This window comes from Vidua macroura, chromosome 34 (assembly GCF_024509145.1).
Source record: "Vidua macroura isolate BioBank_ID:100142 chromosome 34, ASM2450914v1, whole genome shotgun sequence".
NCBI classification, from domain to species: domain Eukaryota; kingdom Metazoa; phylum Chordata; class Aves; order Passeriformes; family Viduidae; genus Vidua; species Vidua macroura.
This window is the reverse complement of record NC_071604.1, coordinates 699,556-716,412: the sequence shown is the minus strand read 5'-3', so window position 1 is coordinate 716,412 and position 16,857 is coordinate 699,556. Positions and strand designations below refer to the sequence as shown.

The 16,857-nt window shown below is 59.7% G+C and overlaps 1 protein-coding gene across 2 annotated transcripts in view; it reads right to left on the bottom strand.

The window, feature by feature from the left end:
- BCDIN3D (BCDIN3 domain containing RNA methyltransferase) overlaps positions 1–16,857 on the bottom strand; it is a 23,028-nt gene extending 6,171 nt beyond the window's left edge. Inside the window, exons 1-2 of one of the 2 annotated variants that reach the window (XR_008441016.1) lie at positions 16,668–16,857; positions 13,547–15,020 (exon numbers count right to left, since the gene is read on the bottom strand). Coding sequence is in view for 1 of the 2 variants with exons in the window: in XM_054001952.1 (XP_053857927.1) it covers positions 14,424–15,020; positions 16,668–16,853 (783 nt within the window). In the remaining variant the exon portion in view is untranslated. Of the gene's footprint in view, positions 1–13,497; positions 15,021–16,667 lie in introns of those variants that run through there. The other variant, XM_054001952.1, reaches the window with a different exon arrangement.

The following is a 16,857-nucleotide window of genomic DNA, read 5'->3' as shown; positions in this document are numbered from 1 at the left end:
TGGGTGCCCCAAACCCCTCCGGGAGCCCCAGATCCCCGGGCTGGCTGCAAACAAATCCCTGCATTGTGTCCAGGGAGGGGAGGAGGGAGCGAGCCCGGCCCCATCGGCCCATCCCGGGGGAGCGGCCGCGGCCGCGCTCTGCCCGTATAAGGCCAGGTTGGGCTCTCCCGGCCCAATCCGGGCAGGAACTGGGAACACCTGAGCCCGGCCCCGCCCAGGTGAGCCGAGCCTGCCCAGGTGAGCCGAGCTCGCCCTGCACGGGGCGGGGGGGCCGCGGCTGCAGCGCCTCCCCACCTGGCACGGAACGGGAGTTGTGTCCGGTGGGAATTCCGCCCTGGGAACAATGGCCCCAGAGGCCCCAAGGTGGCCACACTGGTTCGGTTTTAAGGCCGGCTGGCACCTTTCCCTCCCCCATTGCCAGCCATTCTCCACACGGGAGGTGGAACAGTTCTCCCTGTATCCTGTGGCCATCCCAGTGCTGGGATTCAGCCCTCTAAACCTGCCTGGGATCGGGATTCACCCCCCTAAATCCACCTGGGATCGGGATTCACCCCCCTAAATCCACCTAGGATCGGGATTCACCCCCCTAAACCGATTTGGGATCGGGATTCACCCCCTAAACCCACCCGGGATTGGGATTCATCCCTCTAAACCTGCCCGGGATTGGAATTCACCCCCCTAAACCCGCCCGGGATTGGGATTCACCCCCCTAAACCCGCCCGGGATTGGGATTCATCCCCCTAAACCCACCCGGGATTGGGATTCATCCCCCTAAACCCGCCCGGGATTGGAATTCACCCCCCTAAACCCGCCCGGGATTGGGATTCACCCCCTGTGCCCGGCTAGGACCGGGGTTCCCCTCCCCGCTGTCCCCAGCCCCGCTCTCTCTGATCTCGGCAGGATCCGGGGGGCTCCGGGACTGGGAATCCCGGCAGCCCCGGGATGTGCCAGCACGGGCTGCTCCCGGCCCTGGCACCGGGATCTGCTGGCCCTGTCCGGGCAGGGGGATTGGGCCGGGTGATCTCCAGAGCTCCCTGCCAACCCCAGGTGTTCTGGGATCCGGGCACCTCACCTGGATGCCAGCCTAAGGCTGCCCCTGGACCGGTGAAACGGCAGCCCTAAGGTGCTGGCACAGCGGGGCGCTGTCCCTGTCCCCGTCCCTGTCCCCGTTCCTGTCCCCATCCCTGTCCCTGTCCCCGTCCCTGTCCCCATCCCCATCCCCATCCCCATCCCTGTCCCCATCCCTGTCCCTGTCCCCGTCCCTGTCCCCGTCCCCGTCCCTGTCCCTGTCCCTGTCCCTGTCCCCATCCCCATCCCCATCCCCATCCCCATCCCTGTCCCCGTCCCCATCCCTGTCCCTGCCCCGTCCCTGCCCCGTCCCTGTCCCCGTCCCCGTCCCTGTCCCTGCCAGCCGCGGCTCCGCACGGCCCGGCCCGGCCCGGCCAGCCCCGGAATTCGGGAGAAAGCAGAATTCCCTCGTGCTGCCAGGGCCGGGCCCTGCCCGGAGCCCCGCGGGAGCGGTGCCAGCCCGGCCCCGGGGCTGGGAGTGCCCCGTGTGCCACCTCCGGGACGGGGACTGGCAGCGCGGCAGCTGCCGCGGCCCTGCCCCAATTCCTGCCCCAATTCCTGCCCCAATTCCTGCCCCAATTCCTGCCCCAATTCCTGCCCCAGTTCCAGCAGGGAAGCCCTGCCTGGGACACCGAGGGAATTTGGGCTTTGCCGGATTTACACCTGCGCAGACCCCGTGCCCAGGGCGGGGCAGCAGTGGGGGCAGCAGTGGGGGCGGCAGTGGGGGCAGCAATGGGGGCAGCAGTGGGGGCAGCAGTGGGGGCGGCAATGGGGGCAGCAATGGGGGCAGCAGTGGGGGCGGCAATGGGGGCAGCAATGGGGGCAGCAATGGGGGCAGCAATGGGGGCGGCAATGGGGGCAGCAATGGGGGCAGCAATGGGGGCAGCAGTGGGGGCAGCAATGGGGGTGGCAGTGGGGGCAGCAATGGGGGCAGCAGTGGGGGCAGCAATGGGGGCAGCAATGGGGGCAGCAGTGGGGGCGGCAGTGGGGGCAGCAATGGGGGCAGCAGTGGGGGCAGCAATGGGGGCGGCAGTGGGGGCGGCAGTGGGGGCAGCAATGGGGGCGGCAGTGGGGGCAGCAATGGGGCGGCAGTGGGGGCAGCAATGGGGGCGGCAGTGGGGGCAGCAATGGGGGCAGCAATGGGGGCAGCAATGGGGGCGGCAGTGGGGGCAGCAATGGGGGCAGCAGTGGGGGCAGCAATGGGGGTGGCAGCCTGGCCTTGGGCACCTCCAGGAACCATTTCCAGCTCCCCCCAGGCACTGTGGGGTCGGAGGGGCAGCGTTGGCTCTGGCTGAGCTCCTGCTCCAGGGCCTCCCCTTCCCCCTTAGCCAAACCTGCTCCCCTGGGGCTCAGCTGGAGAAAAGGAGGCTCAGGGGGGACCTTCTCCCTCTCACAACTCCCTGACAGGAGGGTGGGGTTGGCATCTGCTGCCAGGGAACAAGTGAAAGTGGCCTCAAGATGCATCAGGGAAGATTTAAGTTGGATTTAGGAAGAATTCCTCACAGAAAGGGTTGTAAAGCACTGGAAGGGGCTGCCCAGGGCAGGGACACAGTCCCCATCCCTGGAAGTGTCCAGAAACGCGTGGCTGTGGCACCTGGGGACATGGTCAGGGGGTGGCCGGGGTGGTGCTGGGGTGATGGTTGGACCTGATGCTCTCTGAGGGCTTTTCCAACCTGAGCAATTCCATGGTTTGTGGACAGCGGCGACCAGAGGTGGTTCCTGGGGTTTGGAGTTGGGCTCAGCTCATCCTCCCCGCTCCCTTCAGGCACTGAACACCATCCCAGAAGTTCCTCCCCAGGATCAGCTGGAGACCATGGCACTGGAGGAGGTGGAAGGAGCCCTGACCACAGCACGAGTTCCCCTGTGGGACACGGGGATGGCTTGGGCCTGGACATCCTGGAGTCATGGAAAGGTCTGGGTTGAGGGATCTCAAAGCTCATCCCATTCCAAACCCCTGCCACGGGCAGAGACACCTTCCAGTGTCCCAGGCTGCTCCGAGCCCTGTCCAACCTGGCCTTGGATGCTGCCAGGAATGGGGCATCCTCTGGGAAATCCATCCCAGAGCCTCCCCACCCTCCCAGGGAGGAATTCCTTCCCAATATCCCATCTATCCCTGCCCTCTGGCACTGGGAAGCCATTCCCTGTGTCCTGGCACTCCAGGCCTTGTCCCCAGTCCCTTTCCAGCTCTCCAGGAGCCCCTTTGGGCACTGGAAAAGGTTCCAAGGTGTCTCCAGAGCCTTCCCTTCTCCCAGCCTGCACCTTCCCAGCCCCACGGATCTCTCTGATGACAAATTCATCAGGAACTCTCCAAACCTCAGGGAGCTGGGATCCACACAGGGATCTGGGGGATCTGGGACAGTGCCCTGTGTCCAGGGAGGGGTCTGGAGGAGCCCCAGGGGTCTGGGGGATGCAGCGCTGTGCCCGTGCCCATGGAGGGACCCAGCGGGAGCAGAAAAGCCCCAGCTCAGCAGGGAAAGGAGCTGACGGGGGCTGCTCCTGGCACAGCCCCTGGAGCCACGCCAGGAATGCACAATGGGAGCGGAGCTCCTGCCAGGACCTGCCGTGTTTGCGAGGCTCGGGGCACACCCAGAAATTCAGGGCTTCGGAAAAAAAGCCCTCAGCACCTGGGCAGGGGAGCGGGAGGGAGAGGAGGGAGAGGAGGAACCACTTCAGAGCTGAGGAATCCCAGGGTGACTCAGGCCCTGACGCAGGAAGCAAACAGGGCTGGGAATGGTGGCACGAGGGCCGGGCAGCCCTGCGAGGGCTCCTGGGGGCCAGGCCCCTCCGCCCCCCTGTGCCCGGGGAGACTTGGACCATCACAGCTCATGGAACGTTTTCAGCTGCAGCAAAGCTGCTCCAAGCACTCCTCAACCTCTGAGCCTTTATCTGGCTCAGAATCAGCTCCAAGGGTCCCAAAATCTCCTTCGTGCCAGCGCTTCTCAGGCTGGTGAAATCCTCGTGCAGCGCCAAGAGCGGCCCCCTGCCCACAGAGAGGCAATTCACCCTCGAAAAAAGGGAACATAAAACACCTGGAGCTTCATTTCCAATGCTTCCAGAGCCTCGTCATGGGGCCAAAGGGACCTGTCACTTCCTCTGGGCAGGAGAAGGGAAATAGGGATGAGGACCCCACGCCCGACATAAGACTTGGAGCCTTTGGGGCTTTGGGGGTTTGGAATTGCAAGGAGAGGAGTAAAACAGCCCCAGTTCAGTGCCTCAGCTGTGGATCCACTCTGGATTTACACCCCTCTGCCCTCCACAATGGGTAAATGCAGCATTTCCTCAGCATTCCCTCAGCATTCCCTCAGCATTCCCTGGCTAATTCACCAGAATGATGGATCTGCACCAGTTCATCCCCCAGCATTCCCAGTGGTGACACCAGTTTAAGCCCCAGTTCCTGAAGTGAGGACCTCATGGAATCCCAGCTGCTCTCCTGGTTCAAACCAACAGGAAAACCCTCAAAAACTTGGACCCCAAACCCCGACTAAACCAGGGGAAACAAATCCAGATATCTGGATCACCAGACACTCAAAAAATCCCAGAGTTGATCTAGCCTTGGATTTGCCATGGGGAATCTGAAATTCAGGAGCATGAGATGTTTCCCCTCTTCAGAGCTCCCATGGGATCAGCCCTGTCCGAGCTCCCCCAGCCTGCTTTTGGGGAGCACCAGTGGAGCCTCTGGATGAAGGGCTGGATTCCCTCCCTCCCTGCTCCCAGCAGTTCCCGACAGCAGCTCCTGCCATGGCCCACAGCCACGGGACACGCTGCGACCTGAGCCGGGATTTGGGATCGGCCCACGCCCGGCGCTGGCGGCAGCTCTGCTCTTACACAACGCAGGGAAAAGCTTGGGCAGGAGCGTGGGGATCCCACCTGGACCACGGCAGGGGATCCCACCTGGACCACGGCAGGGGATCCAGGGCTTGGTGGGACTGAATTCCAACACGAGCTGCCCGCGTGTCCCCCAGGACCAGGAATTCCCACCTTGCTGGAAGCTCCTCAGCCCACCTTGAGTGGAGGAAGGAGCAACTCAGGGCTTTGTATTTGGCTTTATAAAGCAGGCCTCGAGTGGCTCCAGCCCCTGCTCTGGATAAAATCCCAGTCCACAACTGGGAATTGCCTTTGGACTGCTCACCCTATTCCTCACTTCATCCTGGGAAAGGGCAGCATTCCCTTCTCCTTCCCAAAGAGGCTGAGCTGTTCCAACCAGGAAAGAGCCCCAAATTCTCCCCTCAGGGAAAGAACCCCCCCAGCTGCTCCCTGTGCTCGGCCACCCCGGTGCTGCAGCTGCACATGGAAAAGGCAGAGACATCCTCATGGTGCTTCCGAGTCCCCCAGAATCCTGCTGCCCCATCCCCAGGCCAGGCTGCTCGGGGCTTGGAACAGCTTGGGCTGTGGAAGGTGTCAGGAATGGGATGGGCTTTAAGGCCCCTTCTCACCCAAACCATCCTGGGATTCTGGGACTAATCCAGGTGTACCTGAAGGAGGCATTGACAGAGTTGCCCTTCCCTGCCAGCTTAAACCCAGAATTCCAGCTCCAGCACAAATGGGACGAATCCCTGTGGATTTTGTGGGAGCTGGGCCCCTTTAACAGTCCCTTTGTGCCAATTCCTGTGTGTTTTACTCTGAACTGGGAGGTTTTTACCAACCATCCCAATCATGCCAGGAATGGGGTGGGGATGTTTTGACAGGGAGTCCTGGATCACGTCCAGATCCCACCCAGCTCCCTCCTCTCACCTCTTCCTGCTCCCCGACGTGCTCAGCTCCGAGTGTCAGGAGACTGGAATTTGAGAGAAAACAGACTCAGAGAGCAAACAGTGCCCAGAGCAGGGGGGAATCCAGGGATATCAGGCCCAGGATCACACACACGGATCCCTGCGTGTGGGAATGGAACATCTGGGGCTAAACCTGCATCTGTAAAACACAGCTGGGGGAGCACCTCTGAATCCCACCCGTGTGGGAGCATCCCTGAAAGCCCACGTGCACGTCCCTGTTTTCAGTAAGGATCCTCGTTTTTCCTCAGCTGCTGTTGCACCTGGCTGGGAAAGGCGCTCGGGAGGCCCCGCCCGGCCCCGGGGCAGCTTTGGGAGCCGCTGTGGGTGCGGCCCTGGAGCCTCCCGAGCTGCGATCCCTCTGATCCTCCCGCGTCCCTGCCCTGGGCTGGGAACGCCGCGGCTCCAGCTCCAACCCACTTTCCCTGGGTTTTGCACAGGAGGCAAATCTTGGTGGTGCAAAGCTCCCACATCAGCACATTGGCAGGAGCGGAGCCTTCCCGGCCATCCTGGCACAGAAATGCCCAGGCCAGGGAAGGGGGGGCTCCTGGAGCCTGTGGAGGTGCCCAGCTCCTGTTCCAGCCTTCCCTTTGGTGGTGCTGCTGGGGTTGGACTGGATGATCCCGGAGGTGTCTTCCAACTTTGGTGATTCTGTGATTCCACCATCTCCCACCCCTGCCCTCTGACCCAGCCACCTCCAAGCCCCACAGTCCCACCTGGTCTTCCATCCTGGAACCATGGTCCCGATGCCCAGGGAAGGCATCCTCCTGTCATGGGGAGGCTGGGACCTTTCCCTGTTCTGTCACCAACCAAACCTGGATTTCTGGACATCACAGAGAGGGGCTGGGATGAGCCACTCTAGGACCTCCCTCCAAGGGATCCCATGGCTCCTCTGGGCTTCCCAAAGCCCTGTGGACCCTTGGGATGCTCCTGCACAAGGTGTTCCCTCAGGGATCAGCAGATTCAGGCCCACCCTGCACCCAAAATCAGAGTCCAAAGGAACCAAGTTCTGCATCATCAACTGGGGCCATCCTCGGGGTATTTCCCAGGGAACAGGGGGAGAACCATGGAATCCCAGAAGGAGTTGGGACCTGGAAGCTTCCAGGGCTCTCTGGAACCTCCAGGTGCCCTGTCCCATCCTCTGCTCCTGTGTCCACACCCCTCACTGGATGAGAGGCGTTATGGGCATTTCCACTCTCACTAAAACATTCCTTCACCTTCCAACTCTGTAAATCCTTAAAAATCCTTACAACCCTTCCTTTGGAGCCTGAAGGGGAACCAGCCCAGCTCCACCATGGAGTCCAGCTCCTACAACTCCTTACAAAGCCTTTCCTGGCTGAGCCTGTCCTGTGTGAGTCAGCTCCGCACAACGCCCGAGTCAGCACTTCCCACAAACCAGCTGGAGCCAGGCCTGGAAAAACGCAGCCACATCCCCACGGAGGGGACCCGCCGGGGCCTGCCGGGCTGGCACGGGGCACCGGGAATGTGCTGGTGACAGCAGCCGGCAGAAACGCGGAGCGGGAGAGAACAGGGAGCAGCTCTGCCTCCCCCCCAGGCACAGGGCCCTGTTTGGGACATGTCGGAGTCTCCTGGGAAACCTGGACCCAGCCCAGGCCTGGCCTTCCCTTCTCCCGCAGCCTGGGGAAAGCTCCTGTGGCCACGGGAATCCCCCAGGTGAGATTTGTGCTGAGGTTATCCAGGCCAGGTGAGATCCCACCCCAGCACCCACAGCACGACCCTCAGGAGAAGGGAGCTCAGGAAGGCACGGCCAGCAGGAACCCCAAGAATTCCTGGTTCCATTCCCAAGCCTCATCCAGGGTTAGCCAAGCTCAGGTGAGATTCCCTCAATCTTCAGGAGAATGGAGCTCATGAACACAAGGCCCAGGAGGTACTGCAGGAATACCTGATTCCCAAACCTCATCCACACTCAAAGCTCAGGAGATACCCAGGAATGTCTAATTTGATTCCCAGTTCTCATCCAGTCACCCTCCTTTCCTCCCTCCCTCCTCTCCCAAGCAGCTCCCAGGCTCACAAATCCCATGGGATCCCTGTTCCCTCTCCCTGAGCCTTCCAGACAGCACCTTTTCCACTCAGACCTTCCCTGCACGTTCCTGTGCTCCCAGGTGCAACCCCTCTGTTCTCTCCTGGCTTTTCCATGGAAACCTGGACACCTTTCCCACCTGCCCTGAGCACTGAGCAAGCTGTCCCGGAAGAAGCCAAACCCCCAGGTGGGATGAGCCTTCCCAGGTCCCCGTGGTTGCCTGGATCCAAGGCCAAGGCTGTCCACAGCTGGGATCCACAACAGGATTGGGGCAAACCAAAGGCAGCTCCCAGGGGTTCATCCGGTGGGAATTCTGAGGAAAGGACTGAGCCCCACCTGTGTGGGCAAGGGGGCAGGTGTGGAGGTAAAGCCCCACCTGAGGAATGTGCTGCAGGTCCTGCTTCAGGGGCTGGGGGACAGGAAATCCTTTGGGATCTGCCCCAGTTATCCCCCAGGAGCTGGCACTGCTCAGGCTGGGAATGTCCAGCCAGACAACACAGCAGTCACTCCCTCAAATCACTCCCAGGAGATCCATGAGCCCTGGACAGAAGCCACCACACATTCCAACTTCACAACTTCCAAATTCCCTTGTGTCCATGCACTGGCCACCCGTGGAAACACCAACAGAGGATGTTCCTGCCCGAGGGGATGGATCTTCTCCAGGTGGACACGGAGCCAGAGCAGCTCACCAGGGCCTTTGGAGGAGATTTTCCATATCTGCATACATTTATTAGAGATTTGGGGGAAATCCTTCGTAGAAGGGTTGCCCAGCCCTAAAAGGCTGCCCCAGGGCAGGGGCAGAGTGCCCATCCCAGGAAGTGTCCAAGAAGTGAGGGGATGTGGCACGGTCAGGAGTGACCTTGCTAGGCTGGACTCAATGGTCTCTGAGGGCTTTTCCGACCTGAACAATTCCATGACTGCTGGCTCAGGCTGTGTCACCTGCTCTGAGGGGACACCAAGACCAGCTGGATTAGAGGAGTTTTTCCCATTAGAACCTTCACCCTCCTGCCTGTTTTCCTCACACAGGGAACAGGAATTTTGCCCAAAGTGCCAGCAAGGATCTCTTCCCTCACAGCAGTCCCTTCACTGAGCTTTTCCCAGCACCATCTCACACAGATCCATGGAATGGTTTGGGTGGGATGGGACATTAAAGGGACATTAAAGCCATCCCTGCCATGGCAGGGACACCCCCACTATCCCAGGTTTTTCCATGCCCCATCCAACCTGACTTTGGGCACTTCCAGGGATCCAGGGGCAGCCCCAGCTGCTCTGGGAAATCCATCCCAGGCCCTGACCACCCTCACAGCCAGGAATTCCCCCTTATCCTGGCACTCCAGGCCATTGTCCAAAGTCCCTCTCCAGTTCTCCTGAAGCCCCTTTAGGCCCTGGGAGGGGCTCCAAGGTCTCCCTGAATCCTTCTCCTCTCCAGGTGAACACTCCCAGCTCTCCCAGCCTGGCTCCAGAGGGGCTCCAGCCTTTGGAGCCAAGCTGGGAGTGCCTGGAGCAGGGGTGTCCAGCAGGGATGTTCCCGGAGTTAATGGAGATGTGGAGACAGAGCTGAGCCATCGCAGGGCTGGCAGGTTTGGGAGCCTCCCTGTTCCCTCCCTGCTGCCTCCGTTTGATCCGTGGAGGATCCCAGGGAGCTGCTTTGATGTGTCAGCCTGGCAGCAGGGCCTGTTCCAGCACGACTGCTCCCAGATTCCTGCGGGAACAAAGCTGCACCTCAGCAGCTTCCAGAGGCTGGGACTGGCCCCAGGGCAGAGCAGGGACACCAAGTGACACAGAGAGACCCCCTCAGCATCAGCTCCCCTGTCCTTCCCAGGAATTACAGCCCAGCAATCCAGCAGAATGGGTTATTCTGGGATCCTGGTGCATCCCATCCCACAGGGATGCCACCTCACAGGGCTGGGTCTGATCCCTGAGCCACCCCATGATGGGGGTTTGCTCAATTATCCAATGTGTTCCCTGCCATGGAAAGGTGGATCAGATCCCTGCTGAGCTTCCCTGCTCCACAGCAGGGTCCCCACACGAGCTTGGGCAGCTCTGCCCTCGGAACTTTCTCACTCCCAATAAAACTGGCTCCGTGCTCCGGGGAGGACCCAAGGACGGAGCAGCTTTGTTAAACATCAGAATGAAATTCCAGGGGGCTGATAAAGAAGCATTTTATGATCCTGATTGAACAGGGATTGTCGGGTCAGAAGAGATAAGTTCTGAGAGCATTTTATATTCCCTGCAAGCAGATCCCCACCCTGCACCACGACTCCTGCCCCTTCCAATGGGCCCAGCTCCACAGGAACAAGGATGCTCTAAATTTACTCATTCCAAAGAACTTGAGCCTGAGCTAAGAAATGGTGGCAAAGATTATGTCCATAATGATCCAAGAGACTTCTGTGCCAAGGGGGAAAACAAACCTGCCTCAGTTTGTTCCATAAGTGAATAAAATGGGAAACCTGAGGTGTTGAAATGAAATCTCAGAGAGGGATGAAGGAGCTCAATGAGAAGCTTCCACAATGGGCCAGCTTCTCCACCAGGACCAGCGAGGATAAAGCCTGGGGGACTCCGAGGAACCCTTCCCACCTGGAATTTAAACCTGAGGGTTCATGGCCAAGGCACTTCCATTTCCAGCACTGACAGCCCGAGGAAGGGAACAGCCAAACTCTCCCTGTTTGTAACCCAAGGGAGCAGGACCTGCCCGCAGCACGTCAGGGAGCCCTGGAATGGTTTGGGTGGGAAGGGACCTTTAAATCCATCCCATCCCACCCCCTGCCATGGGCAGGGACACCTCCCACTGTCCCAGGCTGCCTCCAGCCCCATCCAACCTGGCCTTGGACACTTCCAGGGATCCAGGGCCAGCCACAGCTGCTCTGGACAAATGTCCGGAGTGACCCCAGCATCACCCTTGGATTTGGGCTTGGTTTTCCCACCAGGGCTCTGTTCCCCCCCACTTCACCTCCCCAGTCCAACCTTTGCCTCAGAACTGGTGACACTGGGAGGGAAAAGCCAAACTCCCAAAGTGTGTTTGGGTTGGGACTGCTCTTTTCCCAGCTCTCCAGAATCAGATTCCCAGGTGTCCACAGGCTGCCACCTCTCCCTTTTCTCCTGTAATTCCAAAGTGACAGGAGGAGCAAGAAGGAACCTGCCCTGAGCTGAGCCAAGGAAGTCCAAACCTGTGCCCTGGGACCTGCAGGGACAAGTTCCCAAGCCCAGGAAGCTGCTGCCAACTCCCAGCTCCTGAAGTGGCTCCCTCCACTCCTGGGCTGCTTGGATTAAACTGGAAGTTGAATTAATCCATTTTTTGCCATGTCCCCAGTTAGAAATCATGGGATGGCCTGGGTAGGAAGGGACATTGAAGCCCACCCAGTCCCAGGGTGGGCTTTAATATCCCCAGGGACACCTTCCACTATCCCAAGGTGCTCCAAGCCCTGTCCAGCTTGGCCTGGAACACCTGGGATGGAGCAGCCGTGATTTAACACTGACAGAATTAACCTCCATTTTCCCAGCCAGGAATTCCCAGGGGTGGGAGCTGTCCATCCCTCAGCATCAAAGCCAAACACAGCTGAACAAACTCTGAGAAAGCCTTTTATGGGTATGATCCAGCTCTGGTTTGGAGAGTGCCTTTGAGGAAATGCAATTCCATTTGCTAAGTCCATCCCAATTCTAGGAAGGGGGAACTCAGAGAAACTTCTAAATGTGGTAAATTTGGGAAGTAGAGAATGAAAACCTGGATGAGCTCTGGGAAAGGGGCTGCTGGGGAGACTCATCCCTTCCAGGGCCAGGGGTGGGGGAATGGGAAGGAATCACAGCTGAGCTGAGGAGTCTGAAGAATTCCTGCTGCTCCAGGGGCTCAGGAAAAGCAGCCATGGAAATGATGGAATGGCTTGGGTTGGAAAAGCCCTCTGAGATCATGGAGTCCAACCATTCCCCAGCACCTAAGCCTCCTTTTCTCCAGGCTGAGCACAGGGACTTGTTTTGACCATTCTGAGCTGTATTTGTGGCAAAACCCAAAGGAATTGGCTGTGCCAAAGCCAAGCAGAGGAATTCTGGAGCTGGGCCACTCCCGAGCCCTGGGACAGAGCCATATCAGCAATTCCAAAGTCCAGGAATGAGAGATAAGGAGCCACTGCAGTTACAGACACACCAGGCGTGGACAGCATGGAAAGGCTGGAAAAATAGGAACTATCAAGTCCATAAAAATAAGATAGGAACTAGCACACCATCCCCTCAAACAGCAGCCCAGGAGGATTCCCCAGGAACATCCTGGGGGGATTCCCAGTAAATAAGGAGCATGAACCAGGGTCTCTCTGAAGGAAAAGATCCTTCCAACCAGGTGCAGGAACAACAATTTGGGATGCACCCTCCTAGCAACTCTTCCTAGAATTTTTCACAGGGAAGCACAAAAATCCCCACAGGAAAAAGAAAGGCAGAAATTCTTTCCCCCTTTAACTGGGAGCAGGAACGGGGCTGGGCTTAGTTCAGAAACTTTTCAAAGGTGAAAGAAAACAGCACCAAATATTGACACAAGGGAAGGGAAACATTCCAGGGGGGGAAGGGTGTGGGATGCATGATCCTCCAGTGCCCCCAGCAGCACGGCTGGGAAAGAGCAGCTGAGCAGGAGCAAAGGGAGGAAAACACGATGTGAGTGACACCCCTGGAGTCAGCAGAGCTTCCCCAGAGCTCCTGGAATGTCAGGGAGTTCCCAAAGGGATTCACGGGCTGGAAGAGCTGCAGGATCCCTGTGGAAGTTGCATTTATGGGAAGGGCCTCAAAGTTTTCCTGCAACCCCGCTCAGCATCTTGAAACACCTGGGATCATGGAGTGGTTTGTGTGGGAAGGGACCTTAAAATCCATCCCCTCCCATGGCAGGGACACCTCCCACTGTGCCAGGTTCCTCCAAGCCCTGTCCAGCCTGGCCTTGGGCACTGCCAGGGATCCAGGGGCAGCCCCAGCTGCTCTGGGAAATCCATCCCAGGGCCTCCCCACCCTCAGGGCCAGAATTCCTTCCCAATATCCCACCTATCCCTGCCCTCTGGCAGTGGGAAGCCATTCCCTGTGTCCTGTCCCTCCAGCCCGTTGTCCCAAGCCCCTCTTCAGCTCTCCCTTTAGGCACCAGGAGGGGTTCCAAGGTTTCCCTTCCCTTCCCTTCCCTTCCCTTCCCTTCCCTTCCCTTCCCTTCCCTTCCCTTCCCTTCCCTTCCCTTCCCTTCCCTTCCCTTCCCTTCCCTTCCCTTCCCTTCCCTTCCCTTCCCTTCCCTTCCCTTCCCTTCCCTTCCCTTCCCTTCCCTTCCCTTCCCTTCCCTCACATTTGCTTTCCCCCAGCAGGAGGAAACAAGGAATTCCCTGTAAGGACAAGGCCAAATCCATCCAGGTTTTCCCGTGGCCCTGCTCACCTGGGCAGGAGCAGTGACACACGAGCACCACCTCCTGGAGGTGACACCTCCTCTCCCTCTGGAATGGAGCTCACCTGGAACAAGGCTCGGGACTCCCCTGGGCTTCCCTCGCTCCCACTGGAGCAAGGAAAAGTGGAAGTACAACAGAATTACCAGCTCAGTTCCCTGGCACCCCCGAGGTGCTGAAAGGGATGGGAATAAAAACAGGATTGCACACCCCAGCACGGAATTTAGGATACAATTCAGTGATTTTTATTCCAAGATACCATTCCCAAAAGCACTCACCGTTAGGGATGAGCCCCTGTCCCGGGAGAGTTGAGCCAGGGGCGCTGGGTCCAGGGAGGGGATCCTCCTGCAGGTGCCTCACCCCAGTCCTGGGGGCTTTGGGGTGCATTTTGGGGAAAGGTTCCTCATCCAGAGGGTGTCGGGCACTGGACCAACTCCCCAGGGAATGGTGACAGCCCCGAGAAGCCAGAGCCCAGGGTGCTGGGGTTTTGGGATCAGTGGGATTTTTGGGTTGTCCTGGGCCAGGAGCTGGAGTTGGTCCCTTCCAACTCGGGGTACTCCATGACACTGTGATCCTTTGTGGGTCCCTTTCAACTCTGATTATTCCACAATTCTGGAAGTCAGGGGGGAGTGCTTGGACAACACTCTCAGGCTCTGGGTGGGATTTTGGGATGTCCTGTGCAGGGCCAGGAGTTGGAGTCGATGATCCAGGTGGGTCCCTTCCAACTCCAGGTGTCCCATGACCCTGATTCTCACAGGTCCCTTTCAGCTCCGGATATTCCATGATTCTGGAGGTCTGGCAATGTCTGGACAACTTGGGCATCAGGATTTTGGGATTAATGGGATTTTTTTTGGGATGTCCTGTGCAGGGCCAGGAGCTGGACTCGAGGATCCTTGTGAGGCCATTCCAATCAGGACATTCTACATTCCCTCGGGCATACTCCCTGGTATTCCAGGGACTATTCTTCATACACGTGGAAAGCACACGAAGGAACTTGGATTGAAGGAGCACTTCCTTGAACAACCTCCCACCCCACAGAACTGGTTAAAAGAATCAGTCACAGGCATTCCTTGCCCTGGATTCCCACGGGAAGTCAAGGCCTGGCCCTAACAGGCATTTAGGAATTCCCAGATCCGCCCCCTTGCCCGCGGCTCCTCAGCCGGAGCCCCCGGGACGGGCGGCGGTGGATTTGAAGAGCAGGAGGCTCCTGTCCCAGCTGGTGCTCCCGAAGGAGCGGACGAGCTCCATGGCACACTCCTGCGTCAGGATGCGGGTGACGCTCTCGGCCATGTCCCCGTTGATCCGCAGCGAGCGGAAGTGCTCGAAGTCGTCCCGGCCCAGCCTGCGGAGCCGGCGCGCGGCCGCCCGGTAGCAGCGCCAGGGCTGGGGCTCCACCAGCAGGAACGTGCACAGCGAGGCCAGGAGGGCCAGCAAGTCCAGCAGGCCGCGGTCGCCGTGGTTCAGGTGGATCCACATGGTCACCGACATGCAGAAGCCGATGTCGAAGGAGGAGCGGCCGAAGCGCCCCAGGAAGGAGCTCAGGAAGGGCTCCCTGGCCCCCGAGTCCATGATGTCCAGGCTGGCAAAGGAGATGGACGCAGGGAAGGGGCTGCTCTGCTGGGCCCTGCGGATCAGCTCGGGATCGATGTCGCAGCACAGCAGCTGCAGCTCCCTCGCGGCGCCCGGCGGCTCCGGGCCGGAACTGCTGTCCTGGAGCCCCAGGAGGTGCTGGTACAGAGCCACGCTGAGCTCCTGCGGGGGAAAACAGGGACTCAGGGACCCCCCCAGAGCTTCCTCTCCGTGGGTGTCCAAAGGAAAACCTGACCAAGGTCAGCAGATCTGCCCAGGGGCCCGGAGCGCCTGGAGCGGATCCCCCGTGCGGCAGCAGCAACACGACTCTCCCAGGCATGGGTCTGGAAAAGCCCGGGAGAACATCAGAGAAAAGAATTGTTTCTCGTTCTTATCTTCACTTGCTGCACCTGGTGATGTGCAGTGTGTTCTGGAGATTTGTCTACCAAAGCGTAGTTTCTTAATTAGCCAATGGTGATGGTGTTTTAATTAGAGGACTAATTAGGTCTATCTGTAGCGAACTAGGCTATAAAAAAGCAATGGGTTTCTTAATAAAGAAATTGCCCAACTTTGTGCAAACGCGTGGAGTCTGTGTAACTTATCACCCCCACAGCGAGGGCCTGCTCCAAAATCAGGGAATCATGGCATGCTGAGGAACCCAGCCCATCCACCTGTGCCACGGGACACTTCCACAGGAGCAGCTGGCTCCTGGAACGTCCAGCCTGGAATCTCTTTGCACAGTGCACGCTGGTGGAAAGGGAATGAATCCTTAATTGAAGGAGATCCCACGGAGCTCCTGGAGCTGCAGGCACAGGACAGGCTGGGAATGTCCTCAGGGGGTGACAGGTGCCTCTCACCGACCTGCTCCACAGCTCACCAGGAATGGGATCTGGAATTGTCCCTTTGGAACTGCCTCGGGGGGAACTGCAAACCCCAGGAACAGCAGCGCTGTCCCGGCCACGGTGGGCTTCAGGTGGGACCAAGAGTTCACCTTTGCTGGGCCAGGTGAGGCCACACCTGGATCCAGGGCGGGCCTCTGAGGGACTGGAAGGTGTCTGGAGCTGGGAAAGTCAGAGCTGGGAATCCCCGAGGGAGCTGGGGGTCTCATGTGGGACCTCCTCGCTCTCCAACCCGGACAGGAGGTGGAGCAGCAGGGGTGGGATCTGCTCCCGGGAACAGAATGACAGGAAGCAGATCCCAGGGGAGGTTTAGGCTCGATTTCAGGGAAAATTCCTCATGGAAAGGGCTGTCCAGGGCAGGGCAGGAGTCCCCATTCCCGGGGGAATGAACAGCCCCAGGGCAATGCTTCTTCCCAGTCTGCCCCAGCCCTCCCAGCACCCCATGGAAGTGACTGTCCCAGTGCTCCCAGCACTCCTCACCAGCGCCTCCCTCGGCTCCTCCATCTCCCCCAGACCCCCGCCTTTCCCTGTGTTCCCAGTTTGTCCCACTGCCCTCCTCCCTCGTTCCCCACCGGTGTTCCCAGTCTGCACCACGCCAGGCCAGTGCCTCATCCCGAGCCTTTTCCACGGGCTGGATTGGCCCCCAGCGCCCCCCAGTCTGTCCCAGTGCCAACTCCTGCCTCCCCAGTGTGTCCCAGTGCCCCCAGCCCCAGGGCACTGCCAGCCTGCCCCAGTGCCCCCCCAGCGCCCCCCAGGATCCCCAGTACCCCACACCAGTGTCCTGCAGTCTGCACCAGCCTGCCCCAGGACCCCACGCCAGGACTTGCCAGCCTGCCCCAGTGCCCCCAACACCCCAAACTGGTGCCTCCCCAGCCGCCCCCTCCCCGTCCCTCAGGGCGCCCCAAACCCGCCCGCGGGGCCGCCCCCTCACCCCGGAGTTGCAGCCCACATCGAGCCCGAGCAGCGGGCGGGTGGCCGCGGGGAAGAGGCTGCGCAGGAGCCCCCGGGGCAGGAGGCTGACGCGCCCCTCGGGCGGGTGGAACCGGGAATAATTCGGGAAATTCCCGTAGGGAGCCGCGCCGGGTTCGGGGCGGCCGCGGCCGATGGGCGCCGCCATCTTG